We start from the raw sequence: 18,882 nt of genomic DNA on the forward strand, positions 1-18,882 counted from the left end.
TATGAGATGAAAGGAAAGATAGCAAGAGGATACCAGAGGCCCGAAAGGGGAAATACAGTAATAGGAGAAAATGGTGCTTCAAGAGCACAAAAAAAGACAGCTTCCCACTTTTCCCTGGAGTCGCCCCCAGATTGTGGTATACTTTATGTTCGCCTTCAAGCAAGTTAGGCACTAATATCTGCAAAACGATGCCTCCCTTCTACTGACGGTAGAGAAAAAGAAAAAGGGTGGCATGTTTAGGGGAAGTTGGTAATAGAATCATTATAATGTACTTTCCAAGGAAAGACTTCATTGCAATTATAAAATAAAAGTTATGTCAGAGGACGCTTGGTTCTGCAGAAGTGTGTGTGGAGTACATGACGGGAGACAGAAGATTTGATAGATGATCTCTGGAATTTCCCGTGACTGTCTGGAAATGAAATGATGGGTAAATCCTGTGAAACGAGCTTATCTTTGCAATGGATCTCCTTGCTATATCGTGGGCCTTGTTACATGTAGCATAATTATCTGGATAAAGTTGATTATGACTGATGCTTATGCTAATCAGCTGAACAAACCTATTAGGGAAGAAGAATCGGTATGAAATAAAAGATCACTTAGTCACATTTGTCAGTCTGCCCACGAGTCATTTTTCTTAACGTGCTCTGACTGAGAACGTGCTAAGTCATGGATAAATCGTGATGATATATGAGGCAAAGAGCAGCATATACTTTTTGACCTAGCGGGTACTCCATTCCATCTTAACGGCATTAATGAAGTGTAATGTGAAGGAGAGGTGTGGCAGGCCACTGATAAACTCAATCACTATCAGTAACTAAATCTCCCCTTTCCCCAAGCTCCCACCCCACAAAAAAAAAAAAGTGCCAAAAATCAGGATGAAGTTTCATGATGATTTTCAGAGTGGCAAAGTCATTACTCAGCTTCCCCGTCAAAGTCCTAACTGGGAGTTGCCTGGGTGGCTCCAGACCAAAAGGGCCAGGGTGTCGTCTGAATCTCTATGGAGCAGGAGTCCCTATTTTAGCTGTCGATAAACAGGAGTCCTGATTCACAGGCAGAGCTCAGGACCTGCGCTTGAATAGAGTGAAGCCTGTATCAGATTAGCTTTGTTGGTACTTCCTTCACATTCACAAAGAGTTTAGGTTTGCAGCCTCCTTAGAAGTGGTTTACCCCTCTATACTTTTGATTCTTCTGCCTTGTAAAGATGTCAGTCAAAACACCAGACAGGATTCTATGGCCGGTGAATCACATTTGGGAGGCACAGAGTCTGCAATTCCATCTCAGCTTTTCAAAAGAGACATGATATTTTAAAAAAGATTATATATTTGTGAACTCAAAAAATAATTGTAGTAGGCCCAAATTCCATATCTCAGTCTATGGGGAACTCTTGCACTCTAATCAGCTTACAACAGGCCTGAGCTCCTTTCTCCAGCCCAGCCAGCAGTCCAAGCTTAAATAATTGTCTATTGTCGGTTCGAGACAGACACAGTGAGGCCTGTGTGCTTCCATGCCTGCTTTGCCGTGCGCGAGACTTTCTGCAGGAAAAACACAGAACAGTCAAAGTGGAAGAAGTGTTTCAGCAGCTATGTCTGTGTATCAGCAACGTTCACGCTCTGGTTTGGGGTTACTTCTGTTTTGAGGCTTGGGCCACGGTAACTTTTCTCCTAAACAATATAGAAGCAAAACCTGTAATCCAAACACTGCCTTCTCAGCTTCCGTGGTGCTGGGCTGTATTAGTGTTCTGGAATCCTTGAGTGCGTGCACGCTTATTCTTACCGTGTTTTTTCTTGGTCTAAGGCCAGCAGGCACCAGTTCAGTACTAATTATAACTCATTCTTATTGCCTGTCAATGCAAAGAGCACTTCTTTGAGTTGTGAAGAATTCAGACTCACAAGAAAGGAGTTCCTTGTTGATTTCAAATGCAGACTTACAAAAGACACTTCCATTTACCTCCAGTAAAACCTAGTTTTACTTTGTATTTTTGCAACTTGGGTTTTTCTTTATGTTTTGTCGAGGCATTTTGATCATTCCTGACTGACTCTGAAGTTTCTCTATTTCCAGAGTGAGAATTAAACACCTACATAGTTTCACAGTGATCAATAACTTAGACAACAGCTGCAAAACACATCAATTGTGATATTGTCTATAGCTGCCCGAGTCGGATTAAATTTTTAAAGAGGAATCGGTGGCCCAGACTTCTGTGCTGCCCACTGTATCATCAGAATACTTGACGATTGTGTTTATTTCTTTGCTCCAGGGCGACTTTTTAAAAATGTAAAACAATTTAAACACCTTTTGTATTTCCTTATTTTTTTAATAAAAACATTCTATTTATTATTTTTAGAGCAAGGGGAAGGGAGGGAGAAAGACGGGAGAAAAACATCATGAGTGAGAGAGACCTCGCCTCTCACTCACCTCAGTGGGGCACCAGCCCGCAACCCAGGCGTGTGCGCTGACGCGGCTTTCCACTTTGCAAGATGATGCTCAACCAACTGAGCCACACCGGTCAGGGCAATTTCTCCTCATCTTCTTTACATTTTTCCCATTTCTCTGTAAAAATAAAGAATGGAGGGGAAGGTAGGAAGTCACTATGAGCTAAATGATACAATAGTTTTGATAAATTTTGCTTTTAATAGAGCCATTGGGCTTCCTCTTTGTTCCTTCCTCCTAGAGAAGAAACATCAGTATAACGAAGGTGTTTTATTCCTTCTCTTTTGTGACTTCATAGAAGATAGTCCTGGGATCAGTCATGTTGGGATGATACGTGATCCCTCGCTATGTGGTGGCATGTTGATGTGTATAAGTGGATTTTAAACCCGTGCCACCTCGGCTCTTTGTTGTCTGGGATGACCCAGCTTTGATACCCTGACGTCAGTCCTGGTCTCTGACGTCACATCGCAGAGGCGCCCACCTGCCCAGCCTCTCACTCAGCCTTGCCCGCGTGCCTTGTTCCAGGTGTCCACTGTGACAGCGTGTGCGCTGAGGGACGCTGGGGCCCCAACTGCTCGCTGCCCTGCTACTGTAAGAACGGGGCCTCGTGCTCCCCTGACGACGGCATCTGTGAGTGTGCACCGGGGTTCCGAGGCACCACCTGTCAGAGAAGTAAGTGCTCCTAAGGCGGCAGCTCCCGTTTCTCCTCCGGGCACCGTGTGCGTAGCGTCCTCTCTGTCCCACTTCCCAGTTCGTAGCCATATGCTGTTGCAGTCGAGGGCAGAAGGAAGTGTAATAGGTCACCCTGTCCTTTGCAGAGCTGTCCTCGATGGCACATCCCGAGTTTTATTCCTTCCAACCTTCAGGACTAGCCGAACAGATGGTGGCTCTCGCCATTTTTTCCCAGTAGTGATTTCATTGCCTCGTTGGCATCATCAACAGGATATGTTTCTTGATCCTGCCCTAAGTCTTGCAAATGGTGTTCCAGAAATCCAGTGACCTGTAAATATTTTATTCAGCATTTTTGGCACTGGCCCTATTTCAATTACTAGAAGTCAACATCAGCCAAACCCTGAGGCAAATCATGCATCCTGCTAGTAGTCTTGAAGTTAGTCCTGTGGGGAAAATAGAGCTGCTGAGTTACCAGGGGGCTGTCGACATTGGTCAGCTGAAATTTCAACTTGGGAAATACACCATAAGATTTTCCTGCATCTTCTTGTAAATGTTCTCAGGAAAGGAATATATGACTAAACCATAAGATACATTATTCTAAATTTTTAATCACTTTTTAAATTAAGAGTTCTATGCAGTTCTCTCCTATATTTAAATCCAGATAAGGTCTTGGGAAAAACCTAGTTCTGAAGCATTTTGCTTATTCACTTTTCAACCACAGTCATTAACCTGGACCATGTTGAAGAGGAACCATCTTTTAATTCTGACTATAAATCTATTTATTGCCAGTCATGACTCAGAGAATAAAGGATCAACACATGGCTTGAGAGGATTTATTTGGGCCTTGTTAGAATATAGAACGTTATTTCCTTCCTTCATTTATTTCTGGAAGCCTCTAGTTCTGTGCCAAACCTCAAGCTAATTGGGGCCGTAAATAGGAAAATAAAGAAGGCAAAGTTATTTGCCTGCCCTCTGGCAATTCAGAATTTAGTGGCTTTTGTCAGTATTAAAGAATACTCTTGTTGCTTTGGTGATTGTTATTTTATACTTGGAAAAGTTTCGCTATCATTAAAAGACTTTTTTTACCCCAAATTTGAACCAGATCTCGATGTGGAACATGAAAGAAACGCATCTGCGGTCAGATTAACTGTCCACTCCCATTCCTTTTCAGTCTGTTCCCCTGGTTTCTATGGGCACCGCTGCAGCCAGACGTGCCCACAGTGTGTGCACAGCAGTGGGCCCTGCCACCACATCACCGGCCTGTGCGACTGCCTGCCCGGCTTCACGGGCGCCCTCTGTAACGAAGGTGAGGCGCAGTTTTGGAGAGCCGCCTGCTGAGGAGCAAGCCCCAGGCAGCCTGTCCTCCGGCTTCCCCGAGGACACATCGGCAGCTACCAGCTACACTGTGTTTGCAGCTTCTGTAAATACAACTTTGAGCTTTGGAAAAGCTGGCTTGCCACGCCAGCAAAACCTCTTCCTTCTCTGAGCCCTGCTCCTCTTCAGTTTTAATTGGAAACAGCCTCCCACGAAAAATCAATATGAGGAAGGATTTTGGCTTCCTGAGTGAAAAGTTATGAAGTCAGATTTCTAGAAATGCGATGCTGTCTCCTGGCTTGTGATGTCTTAATGAGGGTGTTTGGCTTCATGTGTGTGTAAAAACGAGTCCATTGAGGATGAGGGATGCTGTGAAGTGGAGGCAGCTACGAAATGCGCACCGGGGTTGATGACCTTTAGAGCTGTTTCCCGAGTCAAGAGCCCAGGGTTCTGTGAGATAAGATGCGGTGATGAGTTACTGACCTGTAACTTCTTCACAGTGTGTCCCAGTGGCAGATTCGGGAAGAACTGTGCAGGAATTTGCACCTGCACCAACAATGGAACCTGCAACCCCATCGACAGATCGTGTCAGTGTTATCCGGGATGGATCGGCAGTGACTGCTCTCAGCGTGAGTCTTGTTTGAGAAGAACTCATCAACCATTTTACTCATTTGTTTTCAAGTTCTTTAGGGTTGAAGTATGAGTGGTTACATAATCAAGCAAAATATATGAATACTTATAAGATACATTATTTTAAATGATTTTCTTTCCCCATTAAGAACTCTGTGCAGTGGTCCTATTGTTAAATCTAAATGGTCTCTTGAAAGGAACCTAAATAAATGGCATTTTTGCTTATTTAATTTTCAGTGATTCTTCGCCTGTAAAGTTGGGGTCATGTTCTCGGAAAATCTGTTCTAAGATGCATTCCAGACCTCAAGTGTCAGATACTATTTTTCCCTGGCTCCTAGGGGAAAAAATGGTCACAACATCATGGGAGATGTTTTCTTCATTTAAAAAAAATACTTCAGATTTATTCATTGTCTGTATTGAGCCATATTCCCAACTGGGTGACCACAGAGAAATTATAGGTGGTCTTCCTTTTAAGCAGCTATGTTCTTGGAGCATTAGTATGAATGAAAGGGTATTTATTTTTATTTTTTGTAAATGAAATAATTTTACCCCATAACCTTACATTACAATTTCACAGATGCTTTATCTGAGGTTCTGACGGCCCTTCAATAGACCGTAACCCCCATCTAAGATTTAGTTTACCTTTTTTCAAATCTAAGATTTTAAAACTCTATCTTAGATTGAATCTAAGGTAACTGAAGATTTAGTATGGTTTTCTGCTTTTTCTAATTAAGAAGTTTTACAAGTAAACCAATTCTTACATACAACTGGGAACCTTAACATTTAAAACCAGCCTCTAGTGACAACTCTAGGCTGACAGGTGCTAGTTTTTGAGATCAAAGACATGAATTACATGACCTTGAGTTCCTTAACCTCTCTCAAGTCACATCATTTTTTTCTGTCTGATCTCCTTAGAGAGGCATTAAGAAGCAGCTTCATCGCTCTTTTCCCCCTGGACTTGTTTTATTTTTTTTCCATAGTATTTATCGCCATTGGTTTTTCGGTTGGCTGGTTGGTTTTCCTGTCTTCGTTCCTAAATTATAAGCTTCCAGCGGGTAGCCTGGACTTTGCCTTGTTCCCCGCTATCTCTTTGTCCCCTGAACAGTGCTGGGCACAGAGGTGCTGAATGTGCCTTTGTTAAGTGACCAGCTCTGTAAACTGGCGATGATTTTTGCCTCACTGTGCAGTCTGCGAATGAATGCACGTATCAGGGACGAGGGCTATATTGCAGCCGGCGTTGCCATCTGGGCCTGAGTCAGATTTGGAGCAGCTACCTTTCCCAGTCCCGATGTACACAGCAACCCTCCCATGCGAGGTGGGGAAGGGTGGATGGAGTTCTCCCTGCCAGGCGCTGGCCTCAGCACTCTAACCGGTCTCTCCGTGTACATTGTGGTTTCAGCTTGTCCGCCCGCCCACTGGGGCCCGAACTGCATCCACACCTGCAGCTGCCACAACGGCGCCTTCTGCAGCGCCTACGACGGGGAGTGTAAATGCACTCCCGGCTGGACGGGGCTCTACTGCACGCAGAGTAAGCGGCCAGCCTTGCACACCCACCAAGAGATCCACACCCCAGGAGGACACAGCCTCACCCTTTGCACACACGAGTGGAGCTCAGCAAGCCTTCCTGGCGTTGGAGTGTTCGTCTACCCATGACCTCTAGGCATCTAGGTCTCTCTAAGAGGTTAAGAGCTGCCACGTCCCAGGTTTTCTGTCTCTGTGTCCTGTCAGGGCACTGAGGTGGATCAGGGCTGTGTGTGACGGTGGACAGTTTCTTTCTCCTCTCTTCCGTAGCCAGACCCTGTTTATGTGGCTCAAACTCCCTGCCATGTACTCTGTCAGCGTGAAGGTTAGGATAAGTGACAGTGATGAGAAAGGTAGTGAAGACGACAAGCCTCGCTGCCCGACTTAACGTGTGTGCTCTCGGAGAAGGTTGGGCTCAGTGGGCCTCGGACTCCAGCGAGCTTCCGAATCGCCTGATGGCTCGCTTAGCTGGCCCCACTCCCAGACTGTCTCATTCTGTAGGTCTGGGGTAGGGCTTGAGAATTCACGTTTCTTACCATTTTCCAGGTGGTGATGCCAGTATGGAACCATGCTTTGAGAATCACTAGGTTGTTTTTTTTTCCATTTTATATTCCATTGTGTCCTAACCATTTATTCTTCAATGAGGTTATTAGCGTCATGGGTCATAATGTGCAAAGTGCTCCACAGCTCGGCACCACTGGGGATGAAAGACTATTCTCTTCCCCTTGCCTTTAATTGAATAAATGAGAAAAGACAGGAAAGCATGTATTATGATTATAATTAATACTAATATATAATTTTAAATCATAGAAATGAGTGGGGGAGGAAACATGAGTCAGAAATTAGGCAATTCTTGTTTAATACTAAGTAGAGCACATAAAGAATATGCTGAACAAGCCTTTCAAAACTTTCTAGAAACAGGTAAAGGCCTCGAGCCATGATTTGAAAGGGATACTTGGCAAGGAGGAAGGTTGTCCCAGGCATTTTCTGCTGAGATGGTATGTGCGTGTATGTACACATATATACTTATTTATATATGTTCACTCAGGTTTTTGAACTCCCTAGGGAAAAGTACTTATTATTTATAATTCCCAAATTAGGACCTGCCTCAGTCAGAGGCCCTTCTTAAGTGAAGCACCACAACACAGCGGGAAGAGCAGGGGTCTGGAGCCAGACCTCCCTGCATGTGGGTCGTCGCCCTGCCGTCCTGCCATTTGCTGGCTGTGTGACAGGGCACGAGGGGCTCAGTTCCCACATGCAGGGTGGGCACGCCCACCCCTGCATTTCTGGGCTGCCGTGAAGCTACAGTGAAGGCGTGTGTGGGAAGAATCCGGCACAAGTTCACACTAAATAAGCGCAATGGCGATGGCGGTCGTCATCACATTCTGGCGTCTGTGTCTGCCTCTGTCTCTGAGAGTTGAGCTCTCAAATATAAAAACAACCAAAAACCAAAACCAAAACAAAGAAACTCCCTCCAAGAAACACTGAAAATAAAAGGCACACGTGATGCTTGGGAACTGCCACGGACCAGCAGGTATGGGAGATTTCTTTGTGCCACGGGGCCCTGAAACTCTCTTGCAGGACGGCTGCAGGCCCGCGAGCGCCAGCAGGGCGTGTGCAGATCCTCAGCTCCAGGGTCCCGGTGGTCTGTGTCTTGAAATCTGTGCAGCACTGGGGAGCCTTCCTGCTTGTTTGTAAAGGTCCTGTGAAGTGCAGGGTTTTTAAAGTTCAGCACTCTACCCCACATCATCGGTGCAGGAGATCCTGTCACCGAAGTTAGCACCAGATGCAGCAGGCAGGGCGAGCAGCAGAACTGGAGACATTCTGTACCAAAAGTAAAAGCATATACGGGTCATTTGAATATGAAGGACTCATTTCAGTCCATGGAATTGGAGTCCAGGATTCTAGCAGCTGAGTGAAAGAGCGAGAGGAAATGCCCCAGAATTCTGCAGGGTTGAGGATGCCTCGTTAGAAGACACCAGTCTTGCCTCCAGGGCACCAGTAATGGCTAAACTGCCAGGTATAAAACTGTTCTGCCTCCTGCTTATGAATGACAACCTCCTTACAAGAACCCCTTCTTGGGACTTTAAAGAAGGCTGTGTGACAAGCTGACATATGTATTACTGTATTTGCTCTCTAGTGGCTCCAGGTGTTTTTAGAACATTGGAAGCAAGGGCTGTGTTTCTTCTCAGCCTCTTGACCCCTGCTGTCCTTCTTCCCCCACACAGGATGTCCCCTGGGGTTTTATGGAAAGGACTGTGCGTTGATATGCCAGTGTCAAAACGGAGCCGACTGCGACCACATCTCTGGGCAGTGTACTTGCCGCACGGGGTTCATGGGCAAGCACTGTGAACAGAGTGAGTATGAGAGCATGACATCTCTCCACGGTCTTTTTTCCAGCCAGAATCGCTTTCCCTAGATGCCTGAAGATAATAAGGCAGCACTGGAAACTTTTAAGTTGTTTGAGCTGATGGCTGGTAACCAGCGCAGCCAACTTTCCCTTCAAAGGCCTGGCCACCTTCGGGTCTTTGTTGGCTGTCTTTTCCCTCAAAATTACTCTTCTTCTGAGTACCAACTACTCAGTGCTCTGGGTGGAGGGGGTGTGGCTACAAGACTGAAGACAGAATTCAAGTTTTCCATCTGTTCATCCTGGCTCCCTCTTCCTCTCCTTGTTTTTGGAATGTGGATGCTCAGAGCTTTAAAAGAGCCAGTTGAGCTTTTTTCATGGCAAAGGCAGAGCCCAAGTCTCTCACAGAAGGCAGGTGCTCTCGGTGGGTCAAGGCTGGGTGTGAGGGAGGCGGGGGCGGGGTGCCCAGGGCCGACCCCACTAAGGGTGAGCGAGCAAAGCCATGTAAGCATGGCCACATTCTTAACAACCTCATTTAGAAAGTACTTCTCTGCGTCGCTACTAATAGCATCTTGTCGGAATCTTAACGACCTCCTTCAAGACAATATATTGCCTTAAAATTTTGTTCTAAAAGTCTCGTCCTGGGAAAGTGTGCTCCATTGGAATTACCCATCCTTGGTTTCCTGTTTCTGTCCCACCAGCTGTGCCTCTGCTCACAGCGTTACGAGAACATTTAGTCTTGGCCTACATATTTCAGAATAGTTTATTGTTCTTTTCCTCTGTGACTTGTGGTATTCAGGGGAATAAATAAGTGCTTAGAGCTGTGTGGGGCTCACTTTCTTATTGTAATGGCAGGGGAAGGAGCAGATTACCTCCTCACCAGAGGGCGTGGACTTGGGAAGGATGAAGCAAAGATTACATGGGTGTGGGAGCCATGTGGCCTAGAGAGAAGGCTCAGCTGAGCAGGACTTTGGCAATAAGGCGTGACCCTTCCACCACCCCACCGGTACCTCGCAGCACCACTGGACTGCCCAGCGGCATGTGCTAAGCCCTAGAATATGTGTGCGGGTCCTCCTGCCTGGCAGGTGTAACAAGAGTGGCATCTGGAAAGCTGCCTGGACAGAGAAGGCCCGATTTTAGTTTTGCTCTGCTAGTTCATATAATCATAAAAGAGATACTGAGTCACAGAGTTACTTGCACACACCTATGTATATGTAAGTATTGTGTGTGTGCAAATGTCTAAACATGTGTGCACATACATAGAGGGGTGGGCAAAAATTACTTTACAGTTGTCAGTAGGTGAAACAGTTTATTGTATTATTATTTATTCATTATGGTATTATTTTCTTTACAAACAATTGTAAAGCTACTTTTGGCCACCCCAGTATATGTATGGAAACGAGAAGGTCTGAAATGACTTTCACTTGAATGGCGGACTATAACCAGTCTTATCACATAAAAGACTCATAAGTGCTTCCGCGATTATTCTGCCCGTCACATCAGACGAGGGCTCATTCCAGACAGAAACCCCGTGTCGGACACAGAACTCTGTGAGTAATGGCACATTGCCCCCTGCTGCTCACTCTACAAAAACAGCACTACTTTGTCATGATTTTTAGATTTCATATGCCTATGCTATTCTTTGAAATTTATGCCCAAATTTCATGAGACTACACCGTAAAAATCCCACTCTTTTAGTCTGTCAGCCTTCCACCTGCAAATCCCATTTTTGAGCCATTCTATGGTAAATGAAGCTCTTATCTAGAAAATTAACAAAACGTGCCCCCTCCCTCTTTCCCCTCTGTCAGCTAACCCGAGTCAGAATGTGCTGCTGAGAGGACCCCGAATCTATAGTAAGATATGCTTGTTCACAAGGAAGCATCTCTACTTTATACTTTCCAGTCTGGCCCCCTTCCATCCCACAGTTTTGTCTGATGGAGCCATCTGAGGTTGCCCTTGGTGAGCATCTTTATCAGTCCCGTTGGGATGCCACAGACTCTGTCCCCACCCATCCAGGAGGTGGGGACATAGAGGCTGGAAGTATCAGGAGCTGTAACAAGGGGCGCTGTCTCCAGCTGTGTGTCACCTGGCCTGTGAGTCCCACCGTGATTCAGGGGTACAAGTCTTCCTGAACAGGGATCCCTGGTGAGAGACGGCTCTTAGACACACAGGGTCATACTGTAAGAGGCAGCCGTACCCCAGCTTCCCAGGGCTGACGAGCTGTCCTGGACTTTTCATTTCCTTCTCAGAGTGCCCTGCAGGCACGTATGGCTATGGCTGCCGCCAGATATGTGACTGTCTGAACAACTCCACCTGCGACCACATCACTGGGACCTGTTACTGCAGCCCAGGGTGGAAGGGGGCACGGTGTGATCAAGGTAAGGATGCTAGCACATAATAACCAGCTCCGCATATTGACCGCCACCTGTCACCTGGCACTGAGGGTTTTCACCTGTGTTCTCTGCCATTCTCCTCCCCAGGACTCTGCAAGGCACAGCTGGTTGTTTATCTAGTTGCCAGGGGGATGCCTTATTGTTGCTCTCCTACAGATGAAAACACTAAAGCTTGGAGGGGTTGAGTAATTTGCCCAAGTTCATACAGCTGTGATAGAATAGGTCAGGGCTTTGACGTCAAGTTTTCCAAAGTTCATGAACTTTCCATGGTGCCTACAATTGTTTTCAGCCTTACTGAGGTATAATTAACTATAGAAAACAATACACATATAATTATACTATATAAAGATATACAATGTGTATACCTATTACAACACATATGTACAGTAACACAGAGTATACAATTTGATAAGATCTGACATGTACACATCCACAAAACTGTCACCACAATGAAGGTAATTAATAGATATATCGCTCTCCAAAGTTCCATCTTGTCCCTCCCTGCCACCACTACAGTACCCTGGGTCCCAAGCAATCACTGATCTTTCTGTCACTGTAGATTAGTGCAGTTCTTAGAATTTTTTATAAATGGGATCATACTGTACAGGTTTTTGGCTGATTTTGCTTACTCGGCGTAATTATTTCAGAATGAAGCCATGCCGCGTGAGGGGTACGTCGGTGGTTCCGCTGTTTTCCATTGTTGAGTAGTGTTCCGCCGCCCGGGACTTACCGTAGTTTGCCTGCCCGTTCCCCTGTTGGGGGACATTTGGGTTGTTTCCAGCTTTTAGCTGTTACAGATAAGGCTGCTATCTACAATAGTGTAACACGTTTATATATGGACACATGCTTACATTTCTCGAGTAAATTAGGAGTAGAATGATCGGGTCATGTGATAGGCATGTGTTTAGTTTAGCTTTTAAGAAACGCGTACCCATAGTTTCTAACTAGGATGTGTATCACCATCACCTGGGGATACTTCTCCTATACATTGTCCCACTTGTCTGCTTCTGGGACGAATGGAGCCTTTGGGAAAGTGCTTCTCGTGGTTCTGAGCGTGACCCCCAGAGTGCCCACTGCGTGCGGTGCCCTTCAGTAGGTGGTAAGTATAATAAGCTCACAGGTGCCAAGGCTCTAGAGTTCATGTGGCGTGGCAGGTCAAGCCATCCCGTACTGTAGATGGCGGAGGGGCTCACTTCATCTCCTCTCATGCAATAACTTTTGCACGCCTGCTTCGTATGTGACGTCCCGGCAGTAGGGTGTTACGTTCCTCAGTCACACCGTCACTGCACGTGCATCATGGTCACACTGCGCTGGCCTTGGCGCTCTGTGTTCAGGGCAGGCTGTCTTACTAGGAGGTCTAGCATGAAGGAGTCCAAGGGTGTCACATGTTTATAATCATAGGGTTGTAGGGACACTGAGCCAGAAGCACCTTATGGAGGCCAGTTCCCCATTTTCAGGTGATAAAATTGCAGCTTAAGAACTTAAGGGAAAGTTCACAATATCTGGATCGATTTTTATGGACTCTCAGCGCATGCCTTTCGTGTCTTCGCTTGATGAAACAAGAGGAAGAGCTGTGGGAAACTGAAAGCTTTTAGGGTGATGTTATCAGGTGTTATTGGGACAGACCTTTATGTCATGGAGAATAACTGCATAGAACAGTATCTTCCAAAGTAAAAACCCATTGAAATCAGCATAAGTCCTGATCTTAGACTAGATTTAAAATGGAGTTACTCTTTCTTGGAAGGAAAACTACTATTAAAAATGCTAAAGATATATATAAGATTAAATTAGTTGAGACACTTAGGAGCTAGCCCTTCATAACCTTAATACTGTATAATAAATAAAGCACAATAAAAATTAGATGAGGTATTAATCCCAATTAATTGTCAAAGTGTTTAATCTGAAATATGTGAGAAGTTCCCAAATCCTACTGTTGAATCTTGGGGTTCAGGAACTCCTGTCTCGTTTTTGAGGCTTAAAGCAGCCTTTCTCTGGGCACAGACAAGCCAACAACATCCGAAATTGGGGAAGGTTTGTTTTTCCTTCCCGCTTTGTCTCCAAATTAACATTTCATGAACTGAAAATATTTAGGTCTTAGCACAGCGGGAGATTTTTATAACTAGAAATTGAACATTTATCCAGTGCACTGTCATCCATACTGCAATCCCTTTTTCTCCTTTTTTTAGCTGGTGTTATAATAGTTGGGAATCTGAACAGCTTAAGTAGAACCAGCACGGCCCTTCCTGCTGACTCCTACCAGATCGGGGCCATTGCGGGCATCATCATTCTTGTCCTGGTTGTCCTCTTCCTGCTGGCGCTGTTCATTATTTATAGACACAAGCAGAAGGGAAAGGAGTCGCGCATGCCGGCGGTGACCTACACCCCTGCCCTGAGGGTCATGAATGCAGACTATGCCATCTCAGGTAAGAACGCAGTCCTCAGAGGCATGTCCCTCCTTGAAAAGTAAGGTTTCCTTACCTGGTCCTCTGAAACTGAGTGTTTGGTGGTGCTGTCTGCTGTTACAGTCAGTTAGTTAGCCTTGAGAAAATTTTGTTTGGAAAAGGTACATTGTTAGAGATGTGGTTTGGATGTTAACAGTAGTAACATCATTACTGTTGTCTTCTAGGAGGGTTTTTAAGTTAGATTCATTATGTGATTGTTCAGACTTTGGGAATTTTAACCTGAACGAAGCTTCACCGGGTGCCCAGTCCCAACCTTTTGTCATATGGCGGGGACAGGGAGGGGAGAGGAGGGGGTGGCTGTAACTTTACCAAGGCCATGGAGAAGACCAACAGGAAGGCCAGGTCTTCTGTCTCTGGCCTTGGGTTCTTCCCACATTCCTTCCAGCCTGTCCCTGAGCCCACCCACATCATTAACTACACAACAACCAAGATGCATAAGAAACAGTGTTTTGGTTTTAGCAAGAACCCGAGCATTGCTTTAAGAAAATTATTAAATCTTCCTTTTTTGTCACAAGTCTCCATAAAAGTAAATGTTTAAGTGACATGGTGAGTCATCAGAAGTAGCCAGTTAAAATGAAGAATTTAGAAACTTAAAATATGTATTAATTTGGAGGCAATTACTAAAGGAGTTCAAGGGCGTCACACGTTTACACGTGCACTGATTGTGGGAATGCATGAAGTAGCCGTACAGAATATTGTTCCGCAAAATACTGTGTCAACAATAGTTTTAAAAGGTAAAAAATATATATGCCATTTGGACACTATTCTGAAGAAAGCTAGAGTGGTCACATTAATATTAAACAAATTAGATTTCTGAGCAAAGAATATTATCAGGACTAAAGAAGGCTACTTCCTAATGATAAAGAAGTCAGTGCATAAAAAGGACATAACGATCTCTCTGAATCTTTCTGAACACAGCTTCAGAGTACACGAAACAAGAATCAGTAGAACTGAACAAGAAACGGACAGAGCAACAGTTACGATCATAGATTTGAATACCCTTCTCTCAATAATTGATAGAACAATTAGCGGGGAGTTTCGGAAGACTATAGAAGATTCAAATAACACTGTCAACAAATGATCAATTGACATTTATAGAACATTCCACCCAACAACATCAGAATATACATTCTTCTCAAGGGCACGTGTAATATTTACCACAATAAACCATATTCTGGGTCATAGAAAACTCAATAAATTTAAAAGGACTCAAACCATAGAAAGTGTGTTTTTCAACCACTATCTAGTTGAATTAGAAAACTGTAACTAAAAAAAATCTCTGGAAAATCCCAAAATATTTGGAAGCTAAACAGCAGTCTTTTAAATAACACAGGTGTCAAAGATGAAGTTAAAAGAAAAATTTCAAAGTACTATAAAATGAAATAAAATGAAAATTCAAATAATGAAAATTTGTGAGATGCCACTAAAGCAGATGAGAAAAACTTATAGCACTAAATGCTCATATTATAATAAAAGAAAGTTCTTAAATCAAAAACTTAAGCTTTCACTTGGAAGAGTGAAATAAGGAAGAGCCAATTCAATGCAAAGAAGAAAGAACATAATTAAAAAAGGAACAGAAAATAATGCAACAGGAAACAGAATAAATAGAATAAGTTAATAAAACAAAAACTTTTTTTGAGATCAATATAATTAATTTACCTCTAGCTAGGAGAAAATTGAAAATACAAATAATATCAGGAATGAGACATATGCCATAATCAGAGATTCTACAAATATTTAAATAATATTAATAGAATTTTTAAACAACTTCAATGAAATGCACAAATTGCTTGAAATATACAAATTACCAAGTCACATTGAAGAAAATATAGTTAACATTATCAAGTTAATTATTATGGCTTTTAAAGACACTGAAGTTTTAATTAAAAATCATCCCATGGAGAAAACTCTAAGCCCAGATAATTTTTCAGGTGAATTTTACTAAACATTTAAAGAAGAAATATAACTAATTCTGTACAAACATTTCTAGAAAATTGAAAGTGAGGGAATACTTCCTGTCTCATTTTAGGAGGGGAAAATGTTACTCTAATACCAAAACCAAAAAGATTACAAAAAAAGATAACTACAGATCAACTTTGCTCAAGAATATGGGCACACACATTTTAAATAAAATATATTGAAAAAATACGGTGTCAAGAACTCAAGTGCTTAAAAAAGAGGAAAATTACAGCAGGAGTGGCTTCAAAGTGATGCATTCCCGGCTTGTACAGGCCCCACAGCAAAGAGCAGGCTGTTATCTCTGGGTATTTTCACACTTTTCAAGGAGACAGGTAGGAAGTCAGACCCCTGCTGCTTCCGGAAGCTTTGCTGAGTGTACTGGGCAGGCGGGTGGGTGTTCTGCCCAGCTTGTGCTATGGAAGCAGTCCAAGCATTTGTTCTCATGGTTTTGCTTCTCTTTTTTCCTACCCAGATTTAGGGGAGCCTGCCGTCCTAACCATTTCCTTCTCTGCTTGCAGAAACTCTTCCTCACAGCAATGGTGGACACGCTAACAGCCACTACTTCACCAACCCCAGTTACCACACGCTTACGCAGTGCGCCACATCCCCTCACGTGGACAACAGGGACAGGATGACCATCGCGAAGGTGAGAGGGAGTGGCTCAGGTCGCGGTGGGTCGGCAGAGGGGGGAGAAAGGAACAGCAGGTATGGAGGGCTGCTGTCTGCCAGAGGCTGTTCCAGGCACTTCCTCCCTATTATCTCATTTATTCCTCTAAACAATTCTGAAAGTGTGTGTCAGGATCTCAAGTTTAATGACAAAAACCCTGAGTAATGGAGGATATAAGTCACTTCCAAACAGCTCCCCCGCGAGCGGGAGAGGCAGCTGCGATGTGAGTCCAGGTCTCCCTGTCTCTACAGTGCGTACTGTTTCCATCGCCCCTCTTTGGAAAAATGTTTCTAATATTGCACGAGGTCTAAAAATAACGACCCATATGGCAGAACTGTAGCAGGCTCGATCCTGGGTAAAATTGCCAAGTTTGTCTTTTCCGACCACCTGTCTCCCGGTGCCCTTTCCTGGCCAGTTGTGCTTCTATAACAACGACAATATGTGTTTCTTTAGGCTGAACCACATGGAATTGCATTTCTGTAGCTCAAAAATGATCAAATAGAAAAAAAATACCAAGCATTTCTAACTATTTTACGAAAGAAACTCACTTTTCACCCCACTCCTATGAATCAAAAGTGGTTATATCCCTGTTTCGCGGATGTGCGGAGAGGGTGGAGGCCCAGGGCGGCTGGCACCCGAGCTCTTTCTGTAGAGCTACCCAGCTCACCTCAGGCCCCTTCCACAGTGCCCTGAAATCCCAAACATTTCTCCCCCCAGTTGCACCCGGATTATATTTCCAATCTCCGCTGTCTAATTCCAGCTCTCTCTTAGAAGAAAACCGAGCTAATAAGATGAACTCACTTGCAATTAAGTTAATGCAGCTGGATTTTAATTATAGTGCCTCGGAGTTAAATAGCACTTCACATTCCCCAGAGACTTTCATATTCGTCATTTCATTTGTTCTCATTCACATTCAGGGAGCAAGACAAAGTAGATAATCTTATCCTCATATTTATAGCTAAGAAAATTGCTAAGAGTCACTTGTGACTCACACAAGATCATACGGTGTTTGATGGGAGAGATCCGACCAGGAGTTTTTTTTTCCATTTAAAGTTCCATGTGTGTAAACCCAAATAAGCTCTAGTTGGTGCAGAGTAACAGTGTGAAATGAAGAAGCCAAGGCAGTAGGGGAAATAGGTGGGGACATGGGACATCCACTCCTGCTGCCCTTGATGCCCCTCCAGGTCAGACACGGTCACCTGTGGCCCTCGGCGCAGCCTGGTGTAAGACCCAGTCGTGACACCTGCCATGGACTGGCTTCCCCCGAATCAGCAGCCGCGTTGTGCTGTGCCACACTGCGGTCTCTTCTTACACCTTTTGTTGTTCATATTTTTAACAGTCAAAAAATAATCAGCTGTTTGTGAATCTGAAGAACGTGAACCCTGCAAAGCGAGGCCCCGTGGTGGACTGCACGGGGACGCTGCCCGCGGACTGGAAACACGGTGGCTACCTCAACGAGCTGGGTGAGTTCTCCACACCGTGCTCACTGAGCACCGGGCTCTCCTAGTCACCTCACAGAGCCATAGGGTTATTACGTCTGTGCCAAAGTGGCCTCTTAAAAACATGCATGAAAAAAACAAAGTAACAGATTTATACCTAACCCCTGTATGGGGCTTATTACTGTCCCAAGTGCCTTATTTATTCAACATTAATTGAGTTTCCACTGTGTGCCAGGAATGATGAAATGAGATAAGGATCTCTGCCTGCTTGTAGCTTACAATTGAACTTTCTATTTTAAGTTACTCAATTCTCCTAAGTACTCTAATAGGGAGGTGCTATCATCATCATCATCATCATCATCATCATCTGCACATTACAGCTAAGAAACTGAGTCTTAAAGAGGTTGAGTAACTTGTGCAAAGTTTCAAACCCTGCTGAATGGTAGACCTGGGAGTTAAACATAACCAGCTGGGTTCCGGGTGTGGGCTCCTCCTGGCTCTCCTTCAATGTGGGCACCCGCACTTGAGGGCCCCTTCCCCCTGCTAGGTGAGGAGGCGGAGATACCAACAGGAACACAGTAAGTTGGTGGTTCTCAAGCGTTTTGGAATCAGGACCCTTTCACACACTCTCAGAAGTTACCAAGGACCCCTGAGAACTTCTTGTGATACAGGGTATAGCTGTTGATATTAACCATAGTACAAATTAAAACTGAGAACATTTAAAATAGTTACTTATTAATTTATTTATAATAATGATCTCATTTCATGATAACATAAAATGCATGTTTTGAAAAATTACTTCATTTTCCAAAAAACAGTGAGAAGAGCGGCACTGTCTAACCCCTTTGTAAATCTCTTTGACATGTGACTCAGTAAAGGACAGCTAGACCTTCATTCTGCATTCGAGCAGTATGACCTCACACTTGGTGCAGCTCCCAGAAAACTCCACCATGTACTCGAGAGAGAAGGAGAGGGAAAAAGGCAAACAGCATTATATTATTACGAGAAAAGTTTTGATCACATGGCCCTTCTGCAAGGGGGCTGTGGATAT

General features: G+C 44.2%; 1 protein-coding gene across 1 annotated transcript in view; it reads left to right on the forward strand.

Annotated features, from left to right (window-relative positions):
• The window catches only part of MEGF10 (multiple EGF like domains 10), a 165,167-nt gene that overhangs the window by 138,994 nt on the left and 7,291 nt on the right, over nt 1–18,882 (forward strand). The window contains exons 14-22 of the mRNA XM_024571598.3: nt 2,953–3,099; nt 4,271–4,405; nt 4,914–5,042; nt 6,443–6,571; nt 8,793–8,921; nt 11,161–11,289; nt 13,491–13,727; nt 16,244–16,371; nt 17,732–17,855. Coding sequence (XP_024427366.2) covers nt 2,953–3,099; nt 4,271–4,405; nt 4,914–5,042; nt 6,443–6,571; nt 8,793–8,921; nt 11,161–11,289; nt 13,491–13,727; nt 16,244–16,371; nt 17,732–17,855 — 1,287 coding nt within the window. The remainder of the gene's footprint in view (nt 1–2,952; nt 3,100–4,270; nt 4,406–4,913; nt 5,043–6,442; nt 6,572–8,792; nt 8,922–11,160; nt 11,290–13,490; nt 13,728–16,243; nt 16,372–17,731; nt 17,856–18,882) is intronic.

The sequence above is a fragment of the Desmodus rotundus genome, chromosome 1 (genome assembly GCF_022682495.2).
Source record: "Desmodus rotundus isolate HL8 chromosome 1, HLdesRot8A.1, whole genome shotgun sequence".
Lineage (NCBI taxonomy): Eukaryota > Metazoa > Chordata > Mammalia > Chiroptera > Phyllostomidae > Desmodus > Desmodus rotundus.